The following is an 11,216-nucleotide window of genomic DNA, read 5'->3' on the forward strand; positions in this document are numbered from 1 at the left end:
CGACAGAACGTTGTCAGAAACATTTCGAAGAACAAAGCAAGAACGATAATATAATTTGTCGAAAGCTGGCGCCCACGTTCCTGCCCCTTTCCAATACTCGCCACATCTTTCAACCGTTTCGTTCTTTCTCTTTTTACGATTTTTCCGCCCCCAACCCCTACTATCCTCGACGCGAGCATACATGCATGCCAACGGGAAACTTTGCTAGGTTTCAGTACGATACAAAACAATTCCCGGATCCACTTCTCTCCACTCCAGGGCCACGATCAGTTGGCCCACCTTCTCGCATCCGAACCTATTTACTTCCATCTTACCCAGGCTCCAACCGCCCTCGCCACGCGTCCTCCTCGGATGCGAATTTAAAAACGGATCTTGGCTAGCTACCACGTGTCCGCACTCCTCTCGGGATACAACACGGCCTAGATCGCGATTCATAAGGCAAACAGTGCGTATCAATTCCCAATGCTCGGACCACAACTTGGATAATCGTCGAAATTTCTTAACGTTGCCAGATCTGACGAACGTACGCCATTCACCTACTTTTTGCGAACACTCGCGTAGAACAGAAACGAACGAGAGTTTATAATTGCTCTTATTGTTCAGATCGCGAAAAATATTTTTCAACGAGTCGTTAGAATTCGATTTCGCTCTCCCTCGTTCCGCCGGTGGAGAATTCATGAACGTCAGGTTCCAAAGTAAATTCTCCCTTTAGCTTCTTCCACTTTTTACCGTTCTTCGAAACGCCGAGCACTGAGAGCAATGAAAATGATTAAACGCCAGCAGGAATTCTGGCAAAGCCACTACAATCCGCCGCCAAACGCAAAATCGAGAAAAAGTTTGATCGGAAGACTTAGTGGTTGCTCTGCTACGTATAAAATATCGGATAAAATATCAGATCGTGTGGAGTGTAAATGAAACATCCATCAGAAACCTATCCTTTCTATTTATTTTCATTTGCGAACCAAAGCAAAATCCACTAACATGGAAATTTTCTGAAGCCATAAAACACAATTTTTATGAAACTTATGTAAACAAAATATTTAATAAACATTCTTTTGCAGTGGTTGATGCTTAGTATAAGTAATATCTTTAATCAACGATTTTCTAAAAACTAACGAGAAAAGAAATGTCAAAATTCAACTGCGCGGGATACAGTCGAGGAGTTCTCGCTCGGCGCGGAAGAAAAGCCGGATATTCTCCTCCTGGGATCCTTTCCTCATTACCAGCACACCCCTCGTGGGTTTGTCCAAGCGTTTTCAGGATTCGCGACATTGCGCGCACAGTGAAAATGATTAAACGCTGCCGTGACTCTCAGCGAAGCCGCACTAATCCACCGTTAAAAGCAAAACCAGAGTCAACTTCGGGACCGTAACTTACAAGTTACCCTCCCATTACACACACGAAACATCAAGCGTGCGGTACGAAGCGCAACACGGCCCGGCCCGCATGCACTCGTGTAAGCGTCCACGCGAAATCGTTCCACGGATCCTGCGTCTCGCCATAATTATCGCTTTGTTTTCTCTTCGCCGTTCGCGCTATTCTAGCACCAGGACTTCTTTTAATTTATATCGCGTCTGTAGTGACAATATTTTTTGGAAATCCTTGAATTTCATATCGCACGACAATTGTATCGTTTATAAAAGTATAGAGAATTTATGCCAGCACCAGGAATGAATCCCCAATTCGCATAATCGAAAATGTCTTAAAGATCCACATCCATAGGAAGATTAACATATCATCGAAAACGATATTAATAATATCGTTACTATGAATATTTTGTTCTTGGGATATGGCAAATTAAATTATTAAATATTCATGTTAGTAAAATATCTCGTGATAAAAAAAATATGAAAGTCCATAAAGACGCTTGTAGGTTAATCATATAAAGTGCACGCATGTAAATAGTTATAAAACTTTGCGTGGGTCGCAAATAAAACTGTCCAGGATGATGCATGAAGCGTCGCGTAGCCGACTTTACCGTTCCAGGGGGAAGACTAGGGGAATAGCAGGTCTTAAAAATATTAACCACTCTGCGAAGCGCGAGCACCCTACGCTTCTCTATTCTAGCCCACCCTCCGGAGCGTGCCCGCCACCCAATGCTCCACGCCTTTTCGGTGCCGCGTAACAAACTGTTTCTATGACCCTGTTATCATCTTTCCGGCTCTGAGGACAGTCGTACAGTGTCCGACAGAGATAGAACGGCGAACAAGAACAGGATTAATGGGCCGTCGTATCACGCACGGTGGACGATAAAATATCGTAGGAAATATCCCTTGGCCGTGGCGATTTCGGGCCATCCGTGGAATTTACTCTCCGGTACACGTACTATATTATCTTGGATAATCTTCGCCATTAAAGATCGACGGACGCGTATCATTTATATTCCGACCATCGCGACAAGAAATAAGTATCGTATTAACCGAGCTTCGTAACTAGGCGTTATGATCGATTAAGAAAATGTTTAGAAAATAAGAGTAAATTTAAATGGTCGCAAACGTCGATGAAAAATCTTCAATGAATTAGAAATTAATACCACCCACGTGTGAATTATGTGGCATGCAAAGTGTTGATATCGAATTCTTGAATGTTTCAGGGATAAAAGTGGATGAGACGGTTAAACGTGGACCTTGAAAGCTCCCTTATGTTCCTAACCTCCCCAGACACTCGAGAAAGAAACGTGTAATCCGAGGTTCCTCGCGTGCTCCAGCGTTATTGGAATATTGCGGACTGAATAAGAGGATGAACACCGTAACGATGGGCGCGATGGGACCACTGTCAAGTTCGAAAACCATTGCGGTTCGCCAAGTGGGATTCTGGCCGTTCTGCCAACCCAGGTAACACGTAACAGAGTCGCCAGGGCGAAGAATTACGACTGGGACCTTGGATTTCCTTAAATTTTCAGAAGACGTTCAAGGTACAACTTGCTGAATACCAGTCTCTTATTCATTCGATACTATTTTATTTCACAGACGCAAGAGGGGAACGAAACATCCTACTACAATTCCGATAACCAAGTAAACTATCCTTAATTATCAAACTTTCAATCGGCGTCAAATAAAAACCGTGGATCTCTCGAGTTGTTTGCGATTCACCACGCGCTGCAACGCAGATACATCTTTAACGGGGTTGCTATAAAAATCAGCGGATCGACCGAACGGAGGTCGATGTTGCGCTTCTTATCCCAGACTTTAATTAAATTCCGAAGAATCGAAAGTGAAGAAAAGTTCACCGCCAGTTACCGAACGGCTCAGCCACGCAGGTTTTAATAACCGTCCCAGATCCCGGCCAAGAAGAAGCTGGCAAATGGCTGCGCCGCTGGTACCTCTAGCCGCCGAACAGAGAGAAGGGTATCCAAGCCCGACGAAGTCAAGCATCGATCTCCCTGCTTGTATCCCTCTCGAACTTTGCGTTCCACCTCGTCCCGTTTCTCTGTTCAACCGTTCCTCTCGTTTCTTTTCGCTAGTCTCTCGCTCTGAGAACCGTCAACTCCACTTCGAAAGGCTCGAACACGTCTTATAGCCAGCCCTCTACCTCCTCGCGTCTCCTTCGTCTAGTTACCCGTACCGTCTTACTCTATCTCGCGGGGTTCTCCAACCTTCCTCGCCGCGACACGTCTATCTACTTATCTATCTTCTCGTGCCTCGTTACGTCCGACTATTCGTCGTTTCTCCGCTCCAGTATTCACCCTCTTCGTCACGTTTTTTCATTACTTCATAACTTCAGCCTGACCCGCCTGTCTGCTGGCCCAGACAGTCGATACGCGATGTTACATCGGCTGATTCGAAAACATCGTTCCTCGAAAGACTACCGTTACACCTCTCGGAAATTGCCTGGATTTTTTTTTCTTTCGCGCTGTTCTCCAGTTTTCCTTCGCAAGGCGCGCTCTTAACTCGCGCGTAATTTTTCGCCGCTGCACACCGGGCGCAAAAGGCAACTAAACGCGGCCCCGCTTTGAGGACGAACCGTAACGTCATACTTGAATTTCGTGACAACCAAGGTGTGTCCTCTGTGAATACGTCAAAGCAAACGATCTCTTTTACGAGATAAATATCCAAGATGGTGATTCGTTTTACTTCGTTCTCTTCTTCGTTTCCTCGTTGCTTTCCCGTCGTTAATTCGACGTCTCGCAAGCGTTTTACGCGAAACTCCTACGAGTCGTTCGTGTATCCAAAGCGGCGATTCGTTCGCGCAAATACATATCGACGATTGTACGCGAGCCAACACCGCGTGTCGAAGGTAACATTATTCCCTTGTTAGATTAATGGGCGAACAGCGCCGACGTACACGCCACTTTGTCCATTCAGAGTCGTACTCGGTTAATGTTAGACGTAACTGGTTGCCATAGAATGTCATATCAACGATTTACAATATCGATGTGAAAGCGGTCCTGTGTCGTTGGTTAAATTTCTCCCCTAACACACTTGTACTCATTTTTGACACAGATAAAGAGTCTCACAAAGAGTACGTTTCAAGAATTCTTTAAGTCAAGAAACATCAACATTTTTATAAATAAATTATTGTAACTAACATGTTGTTAGTATAACGAAATTTGTTTCTATAATACATTATAATAATTGTTATAGAATTGAATATATATAAGAGCATGCTAAAACACAATATTACACACAAGCAATATCGTTCACGGAAAGACCAAACAAATTTGAAATAATGTATCAAATTTAGATCGTTCGAGAAACAAATGTAGAATAACAAAAATTGTATCGTGTTCCATTCTATCGCACATCCGTCCGCAAAATACGACGAGAAAGAAAAATGTAAGATCGTTCAGCTAGCGGTGACCACGAAACTCGTCGTACGTATGACATATCGCGTGGCTATACTACTGGATGCACTATCTTTCGTAACAGCGAGACGACATCGTTCTGAAAGCCCTCAGGATGTCTTCCACCGAAGACATACCCATCTCTATGTGAAAAAGCGGCTCGGTAATATCGGATTACTCTCGACTGTGTCTGATGCTTCTACCCTTCCACGCTTCTACCACTGCTGCGTCGCTGGTAATGGCGGGGGTGCAGAGGCCACCCCCGTGGTACCGTGGAACTCATGCGCGACGCCCAAGGTAACATTATTTTCCGATACCAAACGGATATACGTTCCATTGACGCTGATGTTCAACGAGCAGACAGAGGAGAAACGGACTTGTGTGCGCGCGTTTAGAGCGCTCGCACGTAAATATCTCGAAGATACGCTAATGCGTCCATCTTCGACCTGTTACTTAACGCGACGCGTCGGGTGGAAGGTTACATTTTACGCCGCGAAATTTATCGACGATATCTACACGATATAACTACGCCGCAGAATGCACTCGATCGAAGGTGCATCCTATACGACGCTGTATGGGAGGAAGCTGTTACATCGTCGTACGAGGGTTAGTGTAGCCTTCGTAGATGGCGAGAGCAACCACGTGACAACTTGAACATCCCATGTACTACGGCGACGCTCGGGAATTCCGGGAGATGCGTTATAAACGATCAACGACGTGTTAGGATCGATACTATTTTGTCCGTGAGTTCTCAATTTTCTCCTGCTTTCGTTAGATCAGTCGGCTAACTTCTAAAGCAAAGAAACTATTCTGCTCTTGATCGCAGTGGATTTAAAGAATATTCTCACAATTTTCAATGGAGAATGTAAGATTTCGTGCCGTTTGAATTTTCTTAAAAATTTATCTTCGCCTACAGTTTCGAATAATATCGGGAATTCCGATTTCTCTAGATGGCCAGCTTTAATGGCGAGTAACTTCGCGCGAGTACAGACGATATTGTAAAGCAAGCTTTAGAGAGATATCCTGCGTGGTTGGCGATCGTGTTCGAGCCTGGTCGAATATGCGTCGATGGCCATACACGAGCCGGCGGTTTTGTCATTCTAATAGGCGGACCGATGCATCAATTATAGAAACACAGCCGGGCCAGTTTCGCATTACACGCCAGCCGAATAACGCGGTCCGATTGTGCCCGATTATGCGAATAATAAATTGGCATTCGGATGCGCCGGTACCCCGAGACATTCGCTGTTCCACCGCGCAGAATGCCAGCCTTTTGTACGGATTAGCCTGCGCGCGAATTAGTATAATTCGAGAGGGAACGACGGTGAAGCGCGTATCGATTCGTAAACAGTATGAAACCGAATAATGTCTACGGTGTATCCCATCTGGAACATTATCCGTGCATCATTTACGAGCAAAAATAGGAAAAAAAATATTCTTTCGACAAGTGAAATTAATCGCAAACCTGACCTAATAGCAATATACTTGGAATCTATTTCGCTTCCTATAGAATAGTAGAATTTATCGTGGAACGCGATATCTCGAGCTGCTAATTATTAATCACTGAAATCGCTTCGTCCCCGTTTCGAAGCTAAATAACTCGGCTCGGTAGTAATTATCAACCAATCCAGATAATTCTGCGAAACGATTGCGAGACACTTTTTGCGGAGCCGCTTCGATCGAGGACTCGTTTCGCGAAGCGATACCAGACGCTAAAATTCGATTTCGTCCGGACGCGCGCACTCTAGGAACGGAAGGGAGATTCTTCGACGGTGTACACGACGACAGGGAACGTACGGGCACAGCCCTGTCTCCCTTGTCTGATAGCGGCGCGATATTAATCGCATTAGTCGGACGACAGGTCGCTTGAGTGGTAGGTACCGCTACCTCCATCCACAAAGGCATTCTACCTTTGCCCCCGTTGCACGAGATGCTTCTTGCCAGACGGGGTGCTCGCGTGTACGTCCCGAAGACAGAAATTTTATGCCTCCGTTCAACCAAACGACTCTCTTGACCGTCGCGCGGCCATTCTGTAATAATTCCATTTCGCCGACGAAGAGATTGCCCGAGGGACCGCATCGTCTAAAGGTTTCTCCGCACGTGTTCGTGAGATAAAGATGGACGACGTCTTTCTGTTTTATATCGCAGTATAATAGTTAGAAACGTTGGATGACTTCAACGTTGAAAAAAGCTGCTCTTTCATGCGTTGAACCTTGACCGCGGTTTCGACGAATACCGTATACATTCTCCGCGCTTTACCCCGGTGACGACCGAATTCATTTACCTGGATTTGAAATTACCGTCGGAGGACGTTAATGATCACCGGCAAACAATTTCGCGCGAAGATACTGCGCGAGCCTGGGTGAAAACGAGAACACGCCACGCAACGTGTGCAATTTACTAATTAGAATACCGCGCCACGAATGAAATTCTAATTGTATATACGACTGGAAGGAATAACAAATGTTCCGACACGTTTGAAAACGATGAATGCGATGAAACAAAGCGACTCGTCCTTAGCGCGAATCCCGTCCCCTCGCAACGTGTTTCAACCGGACGATTTATAACACGTCGTCGTCTGGGAATCAGCTGGAGACTCTCTCGAGAAGTCCACTCTGCGGCGAAACCGGGTAGGGAAGGGTTGGCGGATAGAGGTAAATGGGCGAGGGTGAGTACCATAAGCGAGGTCAAGTACCGATGACGCGTTCCCGTTGATATATTTTCGCCGTGGTCTTTCGCATAATTCTGTAAAAATATACAGAACGAGTGGCTGGTGAAGTGGCGGTGAGCGGCCTTCGAGTAGCAAAGAAAGCCGCCGCGCGCGGTATAACTTGGCAAGGCAACGAACCTTCCAACTATCCTCGTCCTCCTCGAACGTCACCGCCACCACCTCTCGTGGCACGACCTCCTCCTCGTCTTTTCGTCGACTTAGCCGGTAGTTCCCTACCTACATACCAGCCACGTGAGTGGAAGAAAGACACCGGCATTTCTATAGGCATTCATCATTCACTCCTCGCTCAACGTTCTTCTTTCCTTTCTCTTTCTCTTTCTCTTTCTCTTTCTCTTTCTCATTCTCATTCTCATTCTCCTACAACCCCTTCCTGTACTCCTGCCCTCGTAGTTCTTTCCCTCTTACTCGCGCCCTCTAACGTCGCGCCCTCCTAAACCCCCGTTCCCGCGTTTCTTCCTCCAACTACCGCGACCACTTTCCTCGCTCTCATTCCCACCGAACCGACATCTCTCCCTCGCCCTTTCTCCGTCTTACCCTTGCCCACGGCGTTCCGCCCGTAGTCATTTCCCGCAACTTCTGCCGTTACATAGCCGAGATGCGCATTGATGGTAATCTACCGGGCTTTTAACCGAATATCACGCTTTCCCGCGGCGACGGATTTCAGTGGACGATTTCCACCCCTACCCCGGGGAAGTTATTCAGGGAAGGAGAAAGTGTAGGGTGGAATAGAAGATCTGGTATGGCAAGAGCGGTCGCGAAAAAGGAATCGCTCACCATTTTATGTACAGACTCGCTTCGTCGCTCCTAAGGTCAGCTCATACGAAGAATTAATACTTGGAACGTTTTATTTATTAACGATTCAACGGAAAGAAGCACAGTGTTCTTTCGAATGATAATTAATCGTACGAAATTTACTACTCGACTGAAGCGTGTTCCTTAAGTAAATACTTTCCTTGCGATAGAGAAGCAAGGAAGATTTCCAAAAATGTAGAGACAATTCACTTTTGTCGCGATCGATTTAATTAAAGAAAATGAAGTATTCAAGAGAAATGTTTCATGAGATAATTTCACGGCAGCGATCCCTTGCTACAAACTACGAGTAATTTTTTTTTATGCGGGTTCCTAGCGTCCTTGTTTAATAACGTGCACTTTGTGCCAGTCAATCTTGTACTCTCAGGCGTCTGTACGTAAATATGTACACGACGGCATCATTCGGTGGCAAAGTTAATATTAGAGTTGCTGCACAGTTATATGAAATAACTTTAGACCGGGTTTAATTAAATCGCGAATTCAAAGTAAATAGATTGGTTCGGTGAAAAATATCTTGCTGGAAGTGTATATGGATGTATATGTATTCGTTTGTTTATATACGCTCTTGGATGCTTCGATCCGAAACGTGTTTGGAAGAGGAACAAGAATTCTGAAACCCATGAAAAAGTCACGGAAACAAACTCTTAGCCCTTTATTGCATCGAACGAACTTCAAAAGCTTTGGAAACATGCTTCCTTCGCTATTTCATTCGATGAAGAACCATTGAATGGATAATGAATACTTTTTCGCTTGCGGTTATTTCAACCAGAAACGTAATCAATGATGGATCGATCAACCGGCATCATCGCATCGCGGGTTTGCATTTCACGATTTCCCCTATCGCATTGTTTGTTCAAATCTATTCCCTCGTAAAATGACACGCAGATTAAACTAATATCTGACCGACCGGGAAAAAAGACAATATTATAATAACAATATTGATCGCATAATACTTCCAATATCGGTGCACCGATAACATTTTCTATTCATGTTATTTGAAACGATTTTTAAATGAAATACGAAACATTTCTCGTCAATTCTCGTGTTTTTCGCACAATCGAGCGTAACCGCGTACTGATAAGTTGAGTGGCCGTACGCACGCACGTCATAGTCAACTTTACAAGCATGTCGATTGAAAAGTGTTTCATTTCATTATGGATTTAATCATGAATCTCAGCGATCTCGAATGCAATCGCAACAAACCCTCGCAACGCAAAAGGTTTCCACCTATTGTTCTAGACGTGGCATGTGGAACGCAATGATAACAAACTGGATTGTTGTTTACTTCGCTACGATTACTCGTATTTTGATGAAAAACAACCGCACGTAGCCCAGCGAACCTATCAAACGCGAAACACTCGCGTCCGCGGACCATTATTCTTGTCGCATGAAAAACGCGTTATCTACGCGACGATCGTCTAGTCCCCGCCACCTACCCCCCTTCTATCCTGCCCACTCGCGACCACAAAGAAAATCATGTGTAAAGGCATTCACGCGGACCGTAGCAACTGCGCATCAAGAACGGAGTATTTACTTCCATCCGGCATGAATAGACAGCTACGAGTCAAGCCGAGTGCAACAACCCTCCATAATCGTTCTTGAGGAGTTGCACGACAGTTTCCGTGCAGCAACCGCGTAATCGCACGTACGTGAAACGCACTTTCCGGCCGCGAATTCGAGCGAAACTCGATCAACGCGATTAGGAAGATTTGAACTGACACACTCACCGATGGAGATCTTGTCCGGGCACGCAGCAGGCAGTAGAATCATTAAAAGGCCCAAAGCAGTCGTCATGACGGTGGCAGTGGATACTGGCCTGACGATCCGTGGTGAACTCGCGAGGCTCTTAGTGTTCCCAACTGTACCGGACACGGCACCGAGAAAAATCGTCGCGCGACGCCGCCGCCACGACGAGGGTGGCCCACCCGTTTCGTGAACAACCGGGAGCATCTTCCGTGCTCCGTGGTCTGACACAAACTGCCGTACTCCACTTGGCGTGAACTCGATCTCGCTTGAACCGCCCCAGCATCCCTCTCTCCTACGTTCGCCTCTCCCGCGACCCCGCACGACGGACCAGCCTCCATTTAACCAGCCCTACCGCCCTTCTCTACCCTTCCTCCTCGCTTCTCTTCGCTTCGCTTCGCTCCCTCTCGCCCGCCCTCTCTGTCTCTCTTCGTCACCTCTCGCTTCTTCCCTCCGCTGCCCTCTGGCACCCTCCTCGCTGCAGATCCCGGTCTCTCGCGGTGCCATCTCCACCGACCAACCCCGTCGTGCATCCTCCCTCGCGCCCTCTTTTCGCCGTCTCGCTCGCGCACCGATTTTTTTTCATCTTTCCCCGTCTCTCTGTTCGAAACTGGAAGCGCACGGTTAACGCGCATGTTAAGCGACCGAAGCGCACCGCGCGCGTTCCCTGCACACACCGTTTCCGGTTACTTTCTAACGCGGACACCGACGCGCACCTGTCGCGGCCGCTCGGTCGGTACGAACGGAAACGGGAAGCAAAATGAAAAAAGGAGAAAAAGAAAAACGGGGCGAACGTACGCCCCGCGGGAGACGCGTATGCCTCCTGCGAAAGCGACAACAAGCCACGAAACGGGTTATCGAATTCAAACACCGCGACGCGTCATGAATCTGTTCGGAATGATGTTGACGCTGCAGAACGATTGTTTTGCTTGTACCACCGGCACAACCCCCTCAGCCTCTGTCTACTCTCGCGATATTTGCACGAATGTTGCGATGCAAGTATAGCGGTCACTGTGATTTCGCGCGTTACGATCGTGTACATTTATGTTGCGTTAAATATTGATCGATTCTGAAAGATCCACGTGTGCTTGAGAAATACAAATGAAAGAGTTTAACGTTCCAATAAATAGAATATAAATAATACGGTAA

The 11,216-nt window shown here is 46.4% G+C and overlaps 1 protein-coding gene across 3 annotated transcripts in view; it reads right to left on the reverse strand.

The window, feature by feature from the left end:
* Positions 1 to 10,312, reverse strand: part of Glurib (Glutamate receptor IB) — a 208,665-nt gene extending 198,353 nt beyond the window's left edge. For 2 of the 3 annotated variants that reach the window (XM_076902751.1, XM_076902752.1), the window contains exon 1: positions 10,052 to 10,312. In XM_076902751.1, coding sequence (XP_076758866.1) covers positions 10,052 to 10,274 — 223 coding nt within the window. In that variant the 5' untranslated portion in view covers positions 10,275 to 10,312. The remainder of the gene's footprint in view (positions 1 to 10,051) is intronic. The other variant, XM_076902749.1, reaches the window with a different exon arrangement.
* Between the last annotated feature and the right edge of the window lie 904 nt (positions 10,313 to 11,216).

The sequence above is a fragment of the Xylocopa sonorina genome, chromosome 10, assembly GCF_050948175.1.
Source record: "Xylocopa sonorina isolate GNS202 chromosome 10, iyXylSono1_principal, whole genome shotgun sequence".
Lineage (NCBI taxonomy): Eukaryota > Metazoa > Arthropoda > Insecta > Hymenoptera > Apidae > Xylocopa > Xylocopa sonorina.